Source organism: Pygoscelis adeliae, unplaced genomic scaffold (assembly GCF_000699105.1).
Source record: "Pygoscelis adeliae isolate BGI_AS28 unplaced genomic scaffold, ASM69910v1 Scaffold31, whole genome shotgun sequence".
NCBI classification, from domain to species: Eukaryota; Metazoa; Chordata; class Aves; order Sphenisciformes; family Spheniscidae; genus Pygoscelis; species Pygoscelis adeliae.
The window spans coordinates 3,802,405-3,823,712 of record NW_008824233.1 but is presented as its reverse complement, the minus strand read 5'-3'; the positions used below and the strand labels follow the sequence as shown (position 1 = coordinate 3,823,712).

Below are 21,308 nucleotides of genomic sequence, written 5' to 3'. Positions count from 1 at the left end.
TTTTTCTCTTCTTCTCATTGAGAAAAAGGGTAAAATTCCCCTCCTCCCTCTTGGTACCACTACCTGATACTAATTTTCTGAAAAATTCAGAAGAAGAGAATCTCTGCCTTAACTTTTTCTTTTGAAGTTTTTGCAACTGTGCTGAACCCTGCTAATGATATGATAATGAAATATTTCCAGGAGGAAAAAAAAAAATCTGTAAAAACTCTCTGCACCCATGGGGCTTGCTGCACTTCAAGAGGGGTTGCTCCAAAGACTTCAGAGAGGTCTCACTTCCATATGCAGCAAACACCGTGTTCTGCCTTTAGTGCTGCCCTGCTGCAACTGTTACCTTTTCCAGTCAACAAAATCCATTTTGGAGGAGAGGGGGAAGATGTGAGAATTTCTTTTTCCCGGAAGAAAGCAACTGCGAGGGTGTTCTTCCTGCTGCACGGGAAACATTTAGCGAGACCAATGCAGAAGCCAGAGCTGGCCTAGAAGAATTTAGTCTTTGATGTTAAAAAAAAACCAAAACAAAACCACAAAGAAAGTACGAATCGTAATGTCTGCCACTTTACATACACCTTAAGTGTCTGAAAGAGCCAAGCTCCAGAAACACATCTGCTAACCCAGTGCTGATGGGGTTAATGAGATCAAAGCCAGATTCCACTTTGTGCTTAGCAGTAAGACACTTCCTACCATAGGGCCAGGGTGAGCGTAGCCCTCCTTCAGCTCACCATCACACCGAAATCAGCATCAAAATAACACGAATCAGCCCCTACTCTGATTATAATCAGTATTGCTACTTTCTGTCTCCTTCCAACTCCATCAACCCCCGCCTTTCCACATTAAGATCAGTCAGTGTTTAGTTTCAGGGTAATCTTCCTAATTCACATGGTTATTTTCACACATTTTCTCTATCTCCAATCCCACCTTCCCCCCACCACCGTTAGGCAGTAAGGGCTCTGATGCAGGCGCTTACCTTCTCACCCAGCAGACAGTGATCCCAAAATTCACATCCCCAACAGTCAAGCAGGTGAAGAGGAGCTCTCTTACCATCTTCTTTTAAGTCGCTCCGGCAAGTGCAGGAAGGGGCCTAACAAAGCTGTATGCAGCCAATTGTGTTATCGAGGCACTTGGCACCACCAGCTGATCCTTGATTACTATTCATCCCTCAGGAAAATAAAACACCCTTTTGTAGTAAAAGTGTAACCGGTTGCTATGATGCATTACATATTAACAAAAGCAGCTTTTTACCAAAATTACAGATGATGAAAGCCTGGAAGTGGAATCAGACCAAGGTAACCAGTTGTTTCTACATGTTTCAGACAAAAAGCAGACAGTTTAACCAAGATCTTCACAGTGCTAAGAAGAAAGTGGTGGGTGAGTTATGTCACGTGTTTGTACATAAAATGGTAGTGAGTTCTGTAAAACAAATGTTACGGATAATATTTTCTTTTGTAGCGACCTTTCTGGTGTAGCATCCTACGTATGCAACTGCCAGCACTTGTAGTAACCTCAGTTTTCACAGGGTCTCTTTAACATTTTTGAGCTTTTCTTGAAATCCACACAGAGGTTTTCAATATGCTTTCATATTCCCCCCCCAAAAGTACTGCTTATTAAAGAGCATAGTTATCTGAAAGGCAGACTTTACCAGGTAGAAGGGTAGAATTTGCTGGTTTGGTAGAATAATCCCTACTTAGGTGGTGAGGAAGCATTCCAGAATATTACAGCATTTGTTTGTTTGCTAATCTACTTAAGCACCCATAGGCCTTAACACCCACAACGAGTGTGCTTTAGGGATCTTTCATGTCCATGGCCACTCTCAATGCAATAGCTCTGCATGAAAGCTGCAGGTTTAGACTGGCAGCAGCACAGCAAGCTGAGTAGCGGGACACTCACCTGAAAAAAGCTACATGGCTTTGGTCCACTCACCCACCAAATCCCGCTCTACATTCCTCATAAGCAGTGCCTGCCTGTACGTAGCTGCAGTAGCGCACGCAAGTCGCTCTGCTACTTGCATCTTGCACTTCTGCATCAAACCCAGCCGACTCTCAGTTAAGACAGCAATCCAAGCACCATGAAAACACCTCACATGTAATGCAGCTGAGGCTGCATGAACACATTTCACACCCTCAGTTTTGGGAAAACTCGCTGACAGAGAAGGGGGGTAGCTTTAAACGGCATTAACCAGAGCAGGCTAGATGTAAGCAGCTACCCCTGTGTGAAATTCAAAGCTCTTGCCAGCAGCGTGGAGGAAAGACATGACCTCATTATTCCACAGCCCAGATAATCCGTTCCTGGATAAAGTGAGAGCTGACAAGTGTTTCACCTTGAAGGTTATCAAAGCCCTTTCCACACTCTGCTGATGCGGAGGCATTTACTTTACCAAACAGGGATGTGAAAACTCCTCTGTGTTAGTAAAGGAGATAAAAAAATCAGGGGGCGGGGGGTGTGGTGTGGTTAAGAGCACGCCGCCATGCCACACAGACACAGGGATTGAGAGGAAGAGACCAACGGCATTTCCAGAACCGTTCATGCAAACAGGATATATTTGCACAAGTCGGTAAAATATTTTTCTCAATATTTTGAGAGTTACTGCTCTCAATTCCTTCCAACTACCTCTAGGCACTTTCTCTAGATAAGTGCCTAGGGGCCTCTCTTGCCATCAGCTACCCCCTTTAGCACCTCCAGAAAGGTAGTTCAGCTCTTAGCTGGGATAAATCACTGTCTGGACCATCTTCTAGTGTCTCTCCAATGACTGCTGAGGGAACCGAGAGCAATTCCGCTCCCCTAATCTTTTAGTTAGATGAATCCAAGCTTTATTGCCATAGGTTTTACGCAGGCAAATGCAGTCACTACGCTAGCCTCAAATTTTGTTGGAAGGACCCGTAATCTGTTTGAGCAATGGCTCCACACTAGTTCAAGGGGAAAGAATGTCATCTGGTTGCCATTGCCTTCTCTTGCAACACCTGCGCTCTTGCTGGAGGCCTGCCACGCAAACACAGAGCAGGGCTCTTTCCCCCTCACCGGTTCGGTCCTTGGCGGACTAGTTAACAGAGAAAACACACATCTCCTTCTCCTATCGGGACTCTGGAGTCGTTGGATTTAAGTCTGCAGGGAAGAATGACACCATTTAAAAGATTTAACACAGAACATATAAAGCCCTGGAGAAAATGCATGGCTGAGTTTCCTACAGAAAAGATTAATAAATGAACAGGTAGCAGTTGCAGAAACAGCAGACACAAAACCCAAGATTAGGAGTAGGTTTCAGCTGAAATATTTGTCTTCCAGATGTTAACCTGCCATTCAAATCATGCCCAAATACAATTGTGATTCTGCATGCCTCTTGCACCTACTCCCTAGGAAAAGCTCTTTATTAAATTGCACGCATTAGATCACCTACAGTATTTTCTTTCATGTCAAAGGAAAAAAAAGGCAGCAGGAAAAGCAAAAGATTTTGAGGTTCATAGTAGATAAAAATTACTGCAATTCACTACAACTGTAACAACAACAGTAAATACAAATACAGAAGGGTCACAATGCAAAACCAGTTTTCCAAATGCAACCCTGTTAAGGGTTAGCTCCACATTGACCAGGACCTCAAGACAGCGTTTGGAGCAGCTACAAAAAGCTTTACATAGGCCATCTGGCTCCTGTGTCCAGTGGCTGATATGTCACTTTGGAGTAGCTGCAATGCACCGATTATCCACCCTCCTTCACCCTGTCTCTCCTTATGTGCTGGCTTTGGCAGTGGTGGCCTAGCAGCGGATCTCCTCACCACACACGTCACGAGCAGGTCGAGGCGCAGGTCAGCTTGTACCCAGCTCCCGCTGCAAGCCACTTCCCACACCCCTGACCGCATTAGTGCGGGAGTAATCCCAAGGCACAGAAGCGCGAAGGAAGCACATTCAGTTTTGTCCCAACTTTGTGACCACAGGAAGCAAGGCAAGCTCTTTATGCCTGTTTTTTACTAATTCTTTCAGGGGCTTTTGCCAAGGTTTTGACAGTGGGTGCTTGCCTTCCAGGCACACGCGTGACTCTCCATCTTCCAAGTTCTCCCATTCCTTCTAAGTTCTCCCCTAGCTAGCACTAGATATTGAGCTACCACAACCACTGGACATTTGCTTTTCTAGTATTGGTAATACTGTTTCACCCACCCAAGCAATTGCTTTCTCTGGGAGAGCCGGAAACAACCAAAAGCCTTAAGGGTCAGTCTCCTCCGCGGCCCTGATACTTGCCCATTGCAATAAGGAGGGATAGTTTTCCTGCCCATGAACTTGTGTCCATCAGTTAACTTCAGCTTCCCGGGCAGTACACGGCAAAACATTAGGCTTTACAGTTTGGCTTTCTCTTTACACCTCTCTATACCCCATCAGAACAGAGTTTGACGCCTGCTTCCCAGGGAAACATCATCCACAGACAGCCTTCCCACAGCACTAATCGACTGATGCTCAGTTATAGGAGCATTATGTTTGGCACGTGCCCAGTTTCTAAAGGAGAACCACCACACTTTGACATTTAAAATGAGTAAAGAAACTAAAAGGAAAGAGCCAGAATACACAAACCAGAAAAATCAACTTTAAGGACACAATAGTTGAAAGGGCTGACAAGTCTAAGTTCGATGATTTTGAATAATCGTCTTTGAAAATTGTCTTTGTTCTGTCCTCGATGTTCGCCCTCGCACCTGAACTCAGTAAACCTTATGTTCTGTTCTCATTTAGAGACTGTAGGAAAATTATCCACAATAAACTTCATTCTTTTTCCAGGATTAAGAATTGTATATCGTACTTGCAGTGAAAATCTGTTTTCTGCATTAGGGAGAACACAGGACTGAACTTTTTTTCAAGTTAAGTGAAGACATTTTTGCATTTTGATCATAAATATTCTCCTGGTCATTTTTGGCAAACCTGTCAAAAGACATTTTATGCCATTTTGCAAGACGTTGTTATTGGAGGAAAAAGTTAGACTTTGTATTTAAACAAAATGTGCCTGAAACGTTGAAAAGCTGATTTAATGTTAACAATTCTGCAACTCAAGCAGTATTTGGGCCAAAAACTGGCTCCAAAAGATAATGGCAGGCAGGAAAAAGACTGTATTTCTAAAGAACGTGAAGAAATAAGTCTAGGAACCACTTCAGCAGTTAAAGAGAGGATGGGAGAGAGATGTTCTTCTCAGATGCGTTCTTTTCTGTTCACTGAGCCCCTATCGTTTCATTAAAATTAAATCTCACGGAAACATCCAAACAACAACAAATGTCATTAACCCAGCAGAAGAACGAACGCCTCTATCTTTGATTTACTCCGAAGCGTAGAGGTGTTCAGGCTTATATGGCCTCACACTGCAAGCAATTTGATTCGGTGCCAAGGCACAATGTGTTCAGTAAAACACGCCGTGAAAAGTTCAGCTCTGAATTAAAAAACACTCATTTAAATGACAGGCTAACAGAAGATACTTTCAAAGTGCTCTGTCCTACACTGCCCTCATCAGTAAGTTCCAATGAGAGGCTGAGGGTGCAAAAGCACTCACCGGACTGGATTACGAGAGGACTACGCTGCTGATGTGCTTTGACCAAAACTGAATGTTTGGTTATTTTCCAGAATTCTGATAAGAAGGTTTCCAGTTGCTAGTCCACGATAACAGCGATCTGGCATTAGGAACCAGAAGGGGAATCATCATACCCTTCTTTAAGTCTCAATTTATCTCTGGCTTGGGATGGAGTAAGATTTTGAGTGGCATCAGACTAGCCAAGTTTTCCAAACAGAATATTTGGGAGCAACATAAACCTTCTAGGGACTTCACAAATTTGCCGTAACAATTTTTTTCAGAGTATCTTACTTTAAAAAAAATCAAGTTCCACAAACCGAACGATAAAAAGGGGACCTTCCTACATTTAAAATCACTTCAGGCATGTAGGTATGTATCAAAAGATTTGGTATGATGCGGATAAATGTGGTACCGTGTGGATGAGAGGACAAATGTTTGCAGGGATGGGGTTTTTCCCAAGGCACAAACTGCAGTCATGGGCCAGCATTCTCCCCATGTCCTAAAATTCAACGTGCAAAATTCCCTCTGATGGCAACAGGAGTCCACGTAGGGAAGAAAGGGCAGCCAGCTCCTTCCTGCCTTTCTTAGTTTCTCAGTTCAGATTCACGCCTTGGTGCACGTTCCCAAAGGATCTGAGCACTTCCCAAGGAACGGCAATCTAGTTTCGCTACTCATCCGGAGCAACACATAGTGTTATTTTTAGGATACAAAATTACAATCAGAATTTGTTATTGGTGGTAAAAACTACAATCTCTCTTTCCTCCCTTCAGGAACACACGCTGGAGGAAAGTGCCCGGGGATGATGGTATGGCATTTAATTTTTGGAAACATCAAAAACGTGATGGTTACGATAAATGGTTCACATCCTGAGCTTCATGCTGGAGTATATAGAACTTAGAAAAGAAGGATTGAGTAGTTTCAGATGCAGTCTTGATCCCCAAGGCAACTTTTCCAGTTTATAATTTTCTTAATTTCCTCCGCTGTACTATTAAACAGTTGAACAATGAAAAAAAGAAAAAACCTGCACGCACATCAGATGAATGAAGTAAACGACCTGCTTTTCCTCATCCTCTAATTCTTTTCAGTGATAGTAAAATTAAATGCTAATTACAGCAACAAGAGGTTAGAATAAAAGTAACAGAAAAGTTGTAATTTAAAAATAGTAGATTTCTGTTTAAAAGCTACAAATTGCGTAAACTACGTAGAAAGAAAAAAACCGTAATCAAGGCCAAGAGATTACTTTTTAAATTTCCTATTGATAATATAAGCAAAAATGGCAGAAATATCTCTTAGACAGATATACACAAATTTCTCATAAAAAGTTATAAATTTCTAAATAATTATAACTCTCCCATGAATACATATATAATGACTGCAAGAAAGAAAAGTCTCCAGAATGACCAATAAACAACCCCCAAAAATAACCTTACACGTGATAAAGCCTGAAATGATATTTCTTGTTTACTCCAACAAGTAAAAGCAGGATTTGGCTAAAATTTTAACCTGTAAATTCTTCTACTTACCCCCAAAACACCAGGAAAACACAGAATTACCTACTGAAATTCAGGTTTTTGTCACCTCTTTAAAAAATTTTTGTTAAAGTTTGTCTTGGTTTTGCTTTACTTTTCCCTCTATTTTTCATGTCTGGCATAGAAAAGCTCAGCCCTTCTATTGTGGGGAAAAATGCTGAAAATGAGTTTGCTTAATTACATTTCATACTGAGCGCAAGAGCAGAGAGCCCATGAGGACCTGTCGTCAGGTCCTTATAACAGACGATATAACAAAGAAGTAAGTTGAAAAGATTTTATCTGTCCCTGAACTATTTTGTGGTCGTTTATAGCAGTATTTGCAAGGAGGTTTTCTTATTCATTAATTAGGATTCATTAGGATTTTAAAAGTGGCCAGCTTTAAATTACCGATCAACATTCCTATTTATTTTGACGGAAGCAAACAAACAACACAAAACCCCTTTCGCTGACGCCTGGCAGTGGTTTCAGGTAAGCCAAGAATTAGATGCAGTTCACTTTTCTGAAATGCGCAGGCAGCTAAGGGATGTACAATTTTTAAGGTGCCTGCTTCCCAATATGTGTAAAAAGGAGTTGTTTAAGACCAAAGAGAAATGTTTCGCTGTAATCAGTCAGGATACCTTAGCTTTATCTCGGAAAGCTCTATGTTCGGCAAGCCTGTTTGGCAGCTTTTCTGGAGATCATAAATCAAAAGATTCAGAATAATTTTCAGCATTTTTGTAGTGAGGCCACTCCCCAAGGTCTGCGCCTCACTGGGACGGTCCCTGGGATTAAACTGTGGTTCAGGCAGGAACAGATGAAGACAGTAATGATGCTTGTTGCCACTCTCTTTAGGGCCAAGAATCCACCAAAAATTCAGAATTTGGTAATTATTTTTTGATACGCGGATAGACATTCAGATAAACTGACTTAAACCAGCAATCTTACTACCTCTGAAATGCAGATTATACCACTGAAACTGTAAAATATAAAGTTTTGGACGGTATCTGTTACACTCAAAACTTCCACACGGGCATTTATTACGACGATTTTGCACTTCAGTTAACTTCGGACACTCCACTCACGATACAAAATTGTTTAGCTTTTGACAGCTTTACAAGGAAATTTGCTATTCACGCTGTGAATGGGGGTACGTATTAATTTGCCTTTCAAAGCGCGTGCAGTCCACTTTGCTGCTGATAATCTGCATAAAACCGGATTAACGAATCGGGAATCCTTGGGGTCACGACAGCCAGTGCGCACCGAAAGTGCCGTCCCATGACAGATTTGGCATGTATGTCTTCCTGAAGAGCTAGAAGGGCTGCTTCTCTACAGACTGCTGTTATCTGCAGAGAAACAATAAAAAAAAAACCAAAACAAAACACATAGCATTATTATTATAAAATATATTAGTCGAAAGGAAGAAAGCAAACACAAGAATATCAACATAGTCCAAATGCCAGATACTCACAAGGACAGCGTTTCTCCAACTTTTTTTTTTTTTTTAAATAAATGAGATTGTGGGTGATTAGGACATCCAAGAAACAGGATATAGCTCGAAATTCAAACCACAGTAACATTACATTTCATATCACAGTATGTTGCAAATTAACTTGATAATCGTATTACCTTGTGTTAAACTCCCCGCAACACCTGATAAATTAAAATCCCAACAACCAGCGATAATTTTTCTGTCCCCAAAGCGCAAGAGCAGATATTCCCAGGCTCTGCGGGCACTTTTCTTTCTCAGCTTTACGCTGGGAAAGAAGTAAAAACAATTAATTCAGAAGGGAAGGCTAGAAGGAGAGGGGTGTGTGGAAGGGGAGGAGGGTTAAGGTCTCATACCCTGCAATGTGTTTTTAAGCTCTCTGGACTTCAGACAGCGGAAACAGACTGATGCCAGTGTCACTCTAAAGACACATTACTGTGGTGAAAAGAGCTTGTGGAATGAAAAGAGATATTGTGATTTCCAGTGCAACAGGGAAAACAGTGATTGATATTGACTGCTCCCTTATATCTGTAAATGAAAGAGCCAGCTGAAAAACATTTGTCCAGCTATTCAGCATATTTTCTCTGTTTGTTCACTTACTGAAAAGAGTTCCCCCGCTTATGCTGTGCTAATGGTTGCCAAAGCCGTTTAGTAGCTTTTTAGAGGATTTAGCAGCATGTTTAGGAAGCTTTCACAAGAAAACATGCATGGATTTAGATGGCTTTGTCAAGTTACAACAATATTACTATTAGTTCTGTGCTGCTCTAATGAGCAGTGAAGCTAAACACTGCTGTTATGCATTTTAATGCTTTTCAGGACTTCAGAGACAGTTAACTGTGGAAGCGGAGCTGAGATTTAGTGCACCAACTTCTTGCGAAGATAAGCAATATATCATCTAGAAAGTAACGCAGGGATCTTGGTCTTTCCGTTCAGGTTTGTCTCTAAGTAGACCGTGTGACTGTTTCCCTATCTCTAACACAAATATAAAGCTACTTAAAGAAAAAAACCCAAATCAGATCAAACTCCCCCCCCATCCCTGCCTAACACCAAACCCAGAAATCTTTCAAAAGGGAGAAGACTGTTGATGGAAAAACAGATCCCAAGCATCCTGGACCCTAAACCTGTGTTCGTCCTTGAAGGAGGGGTCCATTTCCCCTTGATCAATACTGCACTAAGGACGAGTTTTCCACAAAATGACGAGGAAGAGACCTTCTGGGGGGGTTTCACAGGCGTTATTAAAAAACCCCAAAAGGCAGTACGGCAGGTTTTGACCGTCCTGTTCTGCTCACAGAGACCATCGCCGGTCTACAGCATCAAAATTACGAAGCAGGGTATCACTACAGCACAAGACGTTCACTTGTTAGGAGCTGGAATGTTTTACTGAAGGAGAAGCTGAAGGAAAGACTGTCAGGTTGGCAGATCCAAAAAAGAAGGAACACCACTGCCAGTCTTATTTCTTCCTGTTTCATTTGTAAACTGATACACTTAGGATGAATTTGCCCAGAAGCTGATACTTCCGATGATGCTTTTACGTTTTCTCTATGCTCTGCCAAGAGTATCGGTAACAGTGACGATAATTAATCTCCAAAGGATTTTTTTGTTTTAATTTTATTCTTAAAGACTGAACCGTTAAGTTCTGTGATAACCGAAAATTAATAGACATGAGGAAGCACCAGAAAACTGATATTTTTTGTTGGTTTCCCAGGAGCATTTGAGCTGCTTTTAAGAGAAGAGGAAAGAATTTTAAGGCATGAATTATCATTCTCTCTTTTCCTGGCTGCACTCAGAATTTTTGTGGACTAAATCTTTTCTATATTATTGAGTAATAAACAGCAGGCATTATGGCACAGTGTTTAAAATTTGGGCCCTCGTGTCTGGTGGCAGAAGTCACATGGCATTGTTTCCATTCCTTGGCTCACCCAGAGTATCAGGTTTCTGAGCTAAGAGATTCAACAAGGCAAGTTTGATTATTTTTCTTCATTCAAGTATGCAAACTTAAAAAAAAAAAAAAGTCCTCACAAGCATTCTCACTAGCTAGTAAAGCTAAATCACTCGTGGAAAGCAAACACAAGTAGTAATATAGCCACAGTGAAATGAGGGTGAATTCATCTGGTGAAATCTGCTGCGTTATTGGCCTAAGGTCTGCTGGTTTTTCATAGATATTTCTTGTCACAGTCACGTTAGGACATTTCTTACTAGACCAAGCAACTGAAGGGTTTTTAACTGTCATTTCTGCCTAGATTAAAAAACAACATAGATTGGGTCAAGTGAGGCAAAGAGGGAAGGTAGCAGAAGGGGCTAATTGACAACAAAGGAAGAAAACCAGTGGCTTTGCAGCAAGGTAGGCCTTTGCAACCAGGCTTAGCGGCACTCCAAAACCAGAGGCTGCATCTAGATCATCAGTTTTAAAACCTTGCAACAGACCTATCCTCAATAAATTTGTCCAATTACTTTCTTAAATTGCTTCTCCTTTTGGCCTCCACAACATCATCCTGTAATGAGTGCCACGGTCTAACCACGGGTTTTATAAAAAGTCACTATTTTTTGTCTTAAACCTGCTAATTTCAACAAGTGCCTCCTAGTTCCTGTGTTATGGGAACAGTGATTCATCTGTTGTTCCCCATTCACCTTCCCCATATCATCGATGATTTTATGGAGTTTTATCTCATCCCCTCTCAGTCAAGCCTTTGCAAGCTGAAGAGTCCTCAGTGATTCAGTCCCTGCTCCTGCAGAACTTGTCCATCCTTCAGCCCGTTCTGCCATGTCATCTTTGCTAGTTCTGCTCTACCCTCTTGCTGTTGAGCGGCTGAAGCCATACAGGGCATGGAGGGAGCCGTACCACGGCATAGCAGTGTTTCTGGGTTGCTTGCAGTTCCTTTCCTACTACTGTATTTGCCATCATATTAGCACTGAGATGATTTTTTTCAGAAAATTATCCACACTGCCTCCAGTATCTTTTCCTGAGTGACAACATCTAATTTAGGTCATATACTTGTGAATTTGAAGCCTGGGTGATTTTCTTTTCTCTCCACTGCATTTATCAACATGAATAGCCTCTGCCTGCCTCTATAAATGAATGCTGTGAACCAACATTACCTATCTGCCGGTTTTAAGACAACTCTCAATTATTTTCAAATACAAATCCAAGGGATCACCATTTTTACCTTTTCAGTATTAGAAAAAAACAAACAAACCAAAAAAAAGTGCAGTCTTTTGGATCTCTGTGTGTTGTGAGGAATAGGAATAATGTCCTAGTCCTGTTCCAAAGGCAAAATTGCAGCTCAAGGTATTGAAGGACAAAACAGATATTCTTGACTGAATCTGAATATAGAGTGGCTTTCAGCATTGACTGTTAAAGCTGTAATGAAGACATTAAGTGATTGTCAGAAACAACAGTGATTAAACAGCAGCAGACCAGGCAGCAGGTAATTAAGCAATAACTAACTACTGAGGTGTGGGGTGTTATTGCAGAGATGACTAGCCAGCCAGGTATGGCTGAATACTATTGAATCTATGAGTACCAGACTATACCCTAGTTTGATTATTAATATCATTATAAATTAAACAAACACGATTCCCATTTTCAATGGAATGAGAGCAAATTACTGACCTATGCATTAGTCTGCTGTCTGCAGTCCTCTCTGAGCATGGATATAATTTTGAAATCGTGTATTAAAAATAGATTATCATTTTTTTAAAGGACTGATTTATCACCTGAATGAGTGCTTTAAGATCAGAATATAACCAACTAATATAGAATCCTACTTCAAAGTCAAAAAGGTGACTGTATCAAGTTATCCTGGGAGGGAAGGAGAACTAAAACTTACTGTCTGAACCACACATGCTGATCAGTAATAAGCAAAGCCACACACAAGCTCACAGCTATGGTACAAACAACGATGAGTCCCGAAAAGAAATGGATTTACACCTAGTCGTTCCCTCCCTCCCCATTTCACTCCCAGCAACAGTAAAATGCCCAGTGCCAGTTACTGTTCCCTGAATAAACAGCATTCAGCATAACCCATCTTTCTCCCGAAACCAATGGTTACACTGGCTGATTCAGCTTGGCCGATTCTCCCCCATTCTGGCATTAAGCACCAACTCCTTCCAGCAGACTGAAAGTCCTTTTCAGCTTCTTTGTATTTAAAGTGCTCTAAATAGCTTTAAAGAATCTTTAAAAAAAAAAAAAAGGAAAAAAGAAATGAGCTTCTGTGTTAAAGCCTTAGGTATTTTCAAGAAAGTGGTTTTGTTAGTGCAGAGTCTGTTGGGAACACCTGTGAATGTCGGGTTTAATTGGGCTGCAGCTGGTGTCGATTGTGTGCGCAGTAACTGGCAGCCACTGGCTGGCCGTACATTGTGTTTCATTTTCCTTTTTCCTTCCCTTTTAACTTGCTCCTCCACCCCGCCAGTTAAAGTTGTAAGGGATTGTGTGTAAGAGGGATTAGGAGCCTGGAAACAGAATAGTACCCTGCGGTTTGTGAATAGGGCAAATTGTGGCGCTTCCTGGATGAAAACTACCTGCGAGACTGTGCGCCCGTGCGGTGCACGCCTGCTAGGCAGCGTCAAAGGAAGATTGTGTATAGGTTTGGGGAGTTTGCTCTCCTGCTCTGTTAAGGAGAGATAAAAGGTTCATACATGGCATTTTAAAAAGACATGAATAACTCCTGGGTCAGGACATCTGTTTCTCACTCTGGCAAATTCCTACCCATGTCAGGCAGCTCCTCTTACCCCTGCGTCAGAAGCTCCTCTGCGGAGAGCAATAGCCTTATCCCCACAAAACTGGGGAAGTCGGAAAGTTCTCAAGACCCAGGGCCGTCACCTGGTTGAGGAAAGAGGTGGGCACGGACACCTTTCCAAAGCAAGAAGAGAAAACAAATCAGGAGAAGATGTGCCGTAGGCAGAGAAGCTAAAAGGCAGCAGCAGGGAAAGGTTGCTGACTGTATTCTAAAATCAACATGAATATCTCAATTCGATGCAACTCCAGCAGCGCACAACTTTCCGGAAGGGATTTGTACAGGGCACAGTGCAGTGCTGGACAGAGATGGTAAATACCTCAGAGAGGTAAATACCTCTAGGTTTTTGCCACCCCCAGCAGGTCACTCCTGCTCAAAGTGTGGGACGACGCGGCCCCTCTTTCCCCCTTCTCCTTTGTGCAGGCACCACCCGCTGCCGGCTGCAGGGTCCCACCGGTCTCTTGTGCTGGCTCCAGCACTAAGCTGGCCCTTTTATTAACCGATTCAATGCACCAGACCATCAGAAAACTAATCCAGGAAAAAAAAAAAAAAAAAAGCAGCATGTTAGCTTGCCGCTGGGGTATTGAGATGGGCTCACAGGGGGCTTTGACAAGCGCCAGTCGGCATGGGAGGGGTGGAGAGCACGGCAAGCACCTCTTCCTCCAGTAGCAGAGAGCTGCCGGATCGCCTCATGAAATTTTGTGCTCGCTTACCCTGTTTTAGCATCCCCGCACTGCTTCTGATGCGCGTGGCAGTCTGTCCGAACTAGCTCAGGCACCGCAGCACAATGCTGGCTGGGCTAGGGAGACATGCCCTAGATTACGCTTTTGTACAACATACTACTTTTAAAGATAAAAATACTATTTTAAGATGTCACAAATACCATTTTGTCTTTAAAATGGGCTAAACTGAGAGGCTCTTAACTGGTGACAGGTGGAGTTTTTGATGTATTTCTGAAAGGCTTAAGTTTAGTATGTCTCTCGTGTTTCAACTTTCCCGTTTCATGAATAAAACAGATAAAACAGGAAATACAAGATAACACGCCTTTTTTCTCTTCTCTGAGAAGACAAATTCTTACAGACCACTACAAATCTTGTTCTGTTTAGGAGAAAAAGTTTCTAATACTATTAAATACTTGATCACCTGCGATAAATTTTGATCTAATCTTTGAAAGACAAAGAATCGCCCCTGTATGTGTATCTCTTAATTCCGCTCAGTTCTATGATCTGTAGATTTAAATGGGATGGATTATACATGTTTGGGCATTTTGCAAATGGAAAATAATCTATTCTAACCAGAAAATGATAAAGTATACTAGCATAATGCTTTTCATACAGTATCCATTCATTCCTCAGATTCATGTACTGTACCTACCACTGGAGCTTTGGAGTGAATTTACTTAATATATGATTGTCGCTCTATAAAACTTTCCTAACTAAAGTGTGCAAGGCACTCACAAAGCACACAAGTGCCTCAGTGAGACAGAGGCTTCTTTGATCTCTAAGCAACTATGTTTTAAAATGTTAGTAGTTTTCCTCAAGTTAAAGTGCATGCATCTATACGGTTCTGTATTCATGAACGCTGCCTTGGAACAGATGAGTTCCTATTCGTATTGCAGGCACCCTCTGCAATGATATCCTATAATTAAATATTATTTTTTATAAAAAGATAGACTTTTTTCTTCCATGTTTACTGAAGAGACATTCAATATGAGCGGACATGGATAGTCTACTTTAAAACAGGTCTGTAGTGATGAAGCAGCACCTTTGCAATTCTTAAATAAAAAGGACAGGTATTATGTGAGCTGAGCAAACAATCTCTGCTATTCCTGATTTCTTTTATGAGAAGTTGTTAAGGAAATGTAATTGAACAAAACCAGCTCCTTCAATAATGTCTGTAAGTGACCTTAGTTCAGAACAGACTGGCCCAAATCTTCACTATTTAATCTACAGTTTGCTTATTTGTGTAATTTTGCAGATTGATGTGCATGTGACCATGCGTGTGGGTGTCCACAGCTTACCTGAGGTGCTGTACAGGGACATTAAGTGGTCGTGCCACCTGAATACATCTGGTATGCTAATACATCAGGATGATGGTTCCCACTCAGCTCATTCCATGGTGGCCACAGCTGCCTTGGGGGGCCGCAGCAGAGACCAATTCGTCCTTCTGCCCCCTCCTCCCGGTCTCGGCCAGGAGGGCCAGGCTTCAGATTCACCTCGTCTACCTGCTGTGGTCACCCAGTGCCACAGAGCCTGGCGTGTCAGCCAGGGGCTGAGCCAGACAACTGGTCAGTCGCTCTTGTGGGACAATGGCATCATGGCAACAATTAACAAGACAGCGATGACCACAAAATGCTGCGTTTAATTGCTCTTACAGCACCAAAAACCGAGCACGGGTTGTGCCTGGGCAGCAGACAGTATCACATGTATCAGTAGCTCTTATTATTCTATAAAGCTTAAACACGCCCAGAGAAGAGAAGGGAAAGATGAGGTATGTAGCCAAAATTAAGCATATGTATCATAACTATGGCACATGATGACAGCTAAAGAGAATAAACCAGAGCCTTCAGTGGTACATGCTAAGTGTCATCACACATACCTCTGCTCATCCCGACATGTTCTAACAGAGCGAAGCTTTGACTCCATCTGCAAGCTTTCTTTTTTCTTCTTTCCACTCTCTTAAAAAATATTACTAGATGTGGTATCCTTCCAAGCAATATATAAAACATGTAAATTCCAATTTCACTTTTGTAACTACAAGCCCAAAATGCAGCTATTTTCCAAAACGCACTCCGTCGATATGGCTCCCATCACTTTGGCAGAGACATGGCATAGCTACACCTTTCACAAAGGAATTCCGTAACAAAACGAGTTTTTACATGCTGGGACTAAATATTTTTAAACAGCACTCTCTGCCAACTTCAAGTTTCAGCTATATTTGTGCAACAACAACAACAAAAAAAAAATCGCACATGTTCTATACAAGATTAAGCTGCATTTCTGGTTAACCTCAGAATTATTTCATTTTTATATAAACAGTTAATGAGAAAGTTTAACTTCTTCCCTTCAATGAGGAAAAGGAAGCCAAGCCACTAGAAAAAACATCTTTCTCTGTGTGTGTGTGTGTGTGTGTGCACGCACTCATTTTAATTAAAAGTAATTAACAGAATACTGTGTTCTCACTCACAGGATGCTGTTACTACAGAGGACCTGTCCACAGAGCCAATGCTATTCTGATGAATGCCGCCAGCAAGACAGATTGAATTATGCAACTAAAAATTTAAAACTAGAAGACTTGGAGGACATCATTAGCTGTAGCTGTCATGAGTTTCTCTCTAGAAAAGCAAAAAAAAAGAAAAAAAACTACAAAACAGATTTGGCAGCTTCTACCTTATGAAACCTATCACAGTGTAGGTGTTAAGTAGTTGTTGCGTTTGCTTGCTTTCTTTTCAGATTTTGAGGCAGACGGATATGAGGTTGGGTGATACATTCAGCATATTCTCTATTTCTTGCACTGAAAAATAACTCATGCTTTTGCTTCTCAAACCAGTAATTCCTTTCTCGAGTTTAACTTGGGAGAGTAGCAGAGGCCTTAGACTCCTATCAGAACAAAGCAAATAAAAGCAATTCTGCAAAAGGAATTGGGAGAAGTGCCCTCCCTTCCCTAAAAATATTTTTTTTTTCGTCAGTAGAGCACAGCCAATCTAGAACTGTCTTTCAACTCCTTTCAGCTCCAGCAGCATTTCTATTGCATTATATCACCATTTAAAGGTTGCTAGAGCCCTATACTTTTGAATCCACCCTGCAAAAAGGAAAGCAAAAAATTCTTTTTTCATGGGTTTATTTAAACTCTCCCTTTCATCCTGTCTTTGGAGCTACGGCAAATATTGTCTCTGATTTGGATCCTGCATAGCAGGTTAATAGCAACTGTGTTTGTAGTTACCTACATATGAGATATCATAATACAATATAGTAAAAGCAAACAAACTCGGTTAAAAATAATGGCCAGAAAGTCTAGCAAATCTTCCGGAGTCTTAGTGTTTCTATCAATTTGGATAGAAAGCATACAAATCCTATGATAATGAGAGATGTATACTTTTTGGGTCTCTGTATGGCTATTTACACATGCATACACATCCTGAGTTGAGGCAGGGAGTAAAAAAAGACATTTGTTGTGTACGGCCTTTAGATTGCAAGATGAATAATGTCCTTAATGGAAGCTCTCTCGCTTTTTCATTTATTGGGTTCTCAGTTCCTGGAAGGTGCGAGATGTCTCCTGTGGAGTATCTATTTCCTCAGCAGAATGCTAGAGGAATTTCAGACTGTTTCTAAGTTTACCTCTTGGAGCTTCCCATGGTACCCAGCTGCTCATGTTTCCCAAGAAAATCAGGGAGGAGGGCTACTGCACGCCTGTATTCCAGAGAGGCAGAATATGGCTGGGAGGACAGTCAGACCTAGAAAGCAATGCTGTTAGCCACAGCTAGATATCTCTGTGTACAGTTATTACTCCTTAACGAGGAAGCAAAAAGGCTGGTAAAAAACTTAAAGTAAGTTTTAATGCAAGTTTTGCTTGTGCAAGAAAAGAAAAGTAGTAATTACAGCAAGAAAAAAACCAACGAATTATATATGAAACGAGAAAAGTGGTGTACCAACAATTACCTTGAGTAAAGGGTTTATGTAAGGGGTATATTTTAATGGAACAGAAAGTCAACAAAATAGCAGTAAGGCAGACATGGCAGTGTGACCAGTGCTTCCCAACAGTCAGCCTAAACCAGTGATGCACTGGTCACCACCTCTTTTTGATCTGGCCCCTTGATGGGCCCGTTCAAGTGCTAACCAGCAGAAACCTAATCCAGCAACACAGAAGAGAGTAGTTTTTGCTGGTTTAGCACCCTGAACTGGCTCACCCAGGACGCAGGCAGGAAGGCTCTGAAGGCAGGGAGAGGACGAGACTGCAGCAGAAAGTGGGTTTAAAGCACACCGAAGCTTAGAGACATACTGAACCTACATACAAATGCTTTCACTTGTGCAACTTCTTTCACTCATCTGCCAATTCAAAAGCCAATGCAAAATGCATCTAATTAAGTAAAGTATATGCCTGGCATGACAGACAGTCGGTGGTGCAGGCGGCCTTGCGAGTGGCACTTTCAGGTGGGCAGCCCCCATGTTTCCCGTAAGGATCTCTGTGTTCTGACTTGACAGCCCTGGATCTACTGGTTTTAAGATTTGCATGCTTAAAAAATCCACAGTATTTTGAGTTATTCAGTCATAAAGCAATACAATTCTACTGTCAATAACAGCATATCTGCTAACCACTTCAAACTTCAATAAAAGCTTCGAACAATACATCTCAGGTGTATCCCTGTTGTGTCTACTGAATATAGTCCATAGGTAAATGTGACCCACTGCTTCTGGTCTAAAATTTCCCCAAGTCCAGTGAATCACTGAGTGTGTACCGTGAGGAATTCACAGCACTATCCCAAAGTACCAGCTCCCTCACAAGTGGAGCAGCTTGTCACCAGTGTAGTTGGCCCCCATCCCTCTGGGAATGAGCCAAAGAACAGAATGAGGCAGCATAAGGTAAAATGCTGAAATGTTAAGAACCTGTAGTCAGAGCTTTCACTTACCTTCAGTGAAAAGTTATGAGTGGCCAGATTAAAAAGGCATCTGCTTTTGCATTGTTAACATGAAAACTTCTCATTTGAGTGCCCTCCTGCAGCTGAGAAAACTGAATCCATGTCATGTCTGAAAGTCGCTTCAGTATTCTGGATAACCGGATCTGCTACTCCGTGGATAACAGATCTAGTTTAGCAAATTCCTCCATTTCTTCTCTTTCATACTTGTAAACTCCTTCTCAGTTTCTGCCATGTTATTGCAAAAACCTTGGTCTCTTGGGTTTTCTCCCTCTCCTTCCTTGTCTACGCAAGACAACGTAACGCAAATTTCCAGCGCTAGGAAGACTTAGAAAATGGGTCATTTGCATTTCTCTTCACTTAACAAAGATGTTTTATGTTCAAAATTTATCCTGAACATTCTTGCAAATATGTATAGGAGGAAGCAGAGGAGTCTCCCTTCCCTTTCCTCCAGGATGTACGCAGCTTGGTTTTTAATGTTAGCAGCATTTGAACTTCTAAGAAGTTGCAGACTAGCATGATACACAAACAATTTAAGACCAGAAATTTATGAAATTTATGCTTAATAGTGTTCAGCCATGAGGATCCCTTAGACCTCTGTGACATTTGCTGTCCTTGGCCACAGCGCTCTAGATTCAACATTCCCCACTTCAAGCCCTTGCCTTTGGTGCTTGCATCAAAGCGGAGTAGCTCTGGGCCCTCTGCACAGGAGGCACAAATCCGCACATCCCCACGAGGCCCCTCAGGCCACCCAAGCCCTGCAGAGAGGCACCTACCTTTTCCCAGCAGCGACAGAGGGAGGTGAGAGTGATCACACCCGTTAGGTAGGTGCTTAACATTTGAGGAAGGCTATCTGTAGACACTGTCGCATACGGCATTACAGTCTTCACAGTCACTGAGATAATGCCAGGTGTCTCCCACCTTTCCTGGCACCAGGAAGATTTGCCAGGATAGCATCTAACACCACGGCACAGGCTGAGATCAAGGGAGGAGGGAATGATGCCCGAAGGAGCTGCTATAGCTGTAGCACAGCAGAGGATGCCACAAGAGCGAGCTGAGAATGGTCAACTATAACAGAACTAAGGACTACAGCTAAAAAAACCTCAAAAGCCATCAAGAAATGTTAGTGCAACCAGCAACAGGACTGGCCTGAAGTGCTCCCGAGGTGCCATGTTCGAGGGACAGTTACAAACTGAAGTTTCCGTAAGGTTTCCTGTAGGAGCATGCCTCTTGCTATGTGGCTGGTTTACCTACCCGAGTGTAAACTCTGCCAGAGAAAAGATTCTGCTCCCCCCAGTTTCCACTACTAGAGAAAGGAATTGTATCAGCTCTCTTTGTCCAAACAGCTACAAAGAGAAAGGAGAAAAGAAAGATGAAGGGAACAACTATTATGGAGAGCAATAGGAAAGACAGACAGGACCCTTGGGCTGGGAGGGCTTTTGGCAGAAGGGAAAAAGGAGAAAATGAGACAAAAAGAACAGTACTGTGGGTTGTACAGATCCTAACCAGCGCTCAAATCTATAGCCTGAAGAGTAAGAACAAAAAGCAGTCTCAGCCCATACTGCAAGCCTCTGTACAAGAAATATGCAAGCCTGGATCTTCAAAATATCTAGCAGTCTTCTTTGGGGGAAGCTGGGTGAATACACAGGGAAAGGTCATCTGCTCCTCTTACCTGCGGTGCTGTGGATGCACTCCTCTTGATAGAGCCTGCAGCACACGTATGCCTTCTCATGAATTTCCGTAAATATTTTACTATGCTGAATTGTGCAGCCAAGTAATGTAATTACACAATAAAGCACAACTGCTCTCCTCGGTGCCATTCTAGCCTACCTAGCAGGCTCAGAAATCACCTAGCAGTCCACTTTGCACGGCACAGAAGTGTAGAGGAGGATGCAGAGGATGACAGCATCCAACAGCACGTGCCAGGTGGCCGCGAGTGGAAGAGGCAGAAAATAAAGGACACCTTAATTAGTGGGCAACGCTGACACTATCTTTAGCTCACGCTGCTCTGTCTTCCTAGCATAGATTTCTACAACTGGTATTGTCTCCAGCCCCTCGTCAAGAGATGAGTTCGTAAGATTTGCTCAGGAATTGCCTATGTGCGTGAGAAAGCGTGAGCTTTCCACTTCCCAGTGTATTATATTTACTCATTTTATGTTAGATGCACAGACACTAGGACTGGGACAGCATGTGTTTTAGCCCCTCTCCAAACACAGTAAAAGATGATCAAAAGAATGAAGACAGCACATACAGGATGCTACCACAGAAGCACTGGTTTCCATACTGAACCAAAAAACAAATGCTATTTTCTCTCTGCTTTGTAATTATTCAGTACTGTAAAGATCAGGAGATGTTCTTAACATTTCCTACTTGATATCAAGTTTAATACTTTTCATGGTATCTGGAAGACTTTGTGATATCAA

General features: G+C 42.1%; 1 protein-coding gene across 1 annotated transcript in view; it reads right to left on the bottom strand.

The window, feature by feature from the left end:
- Positions 1-8,037: 8,037 nt before the first annotated feature.
- The window catches only part of SPATA5 (spermatogenesis associated 5), a 203,242-nt gene continuing 189,971 nt past the window's right edge, over positions 8,038-21,308 (bottom strand). The window contains exon 15 of the mRNA XM_009334957.1: positions 8,038-8,377. Coding sequence (XP_009333232.1) covers positions 8,201-8,377 — 177 coding nt within the window. The 3' untranslated portion in view covers positions 8,038-8,200. The remainder of the gene's footprint in view (positions 8,378-21,308) is intronic.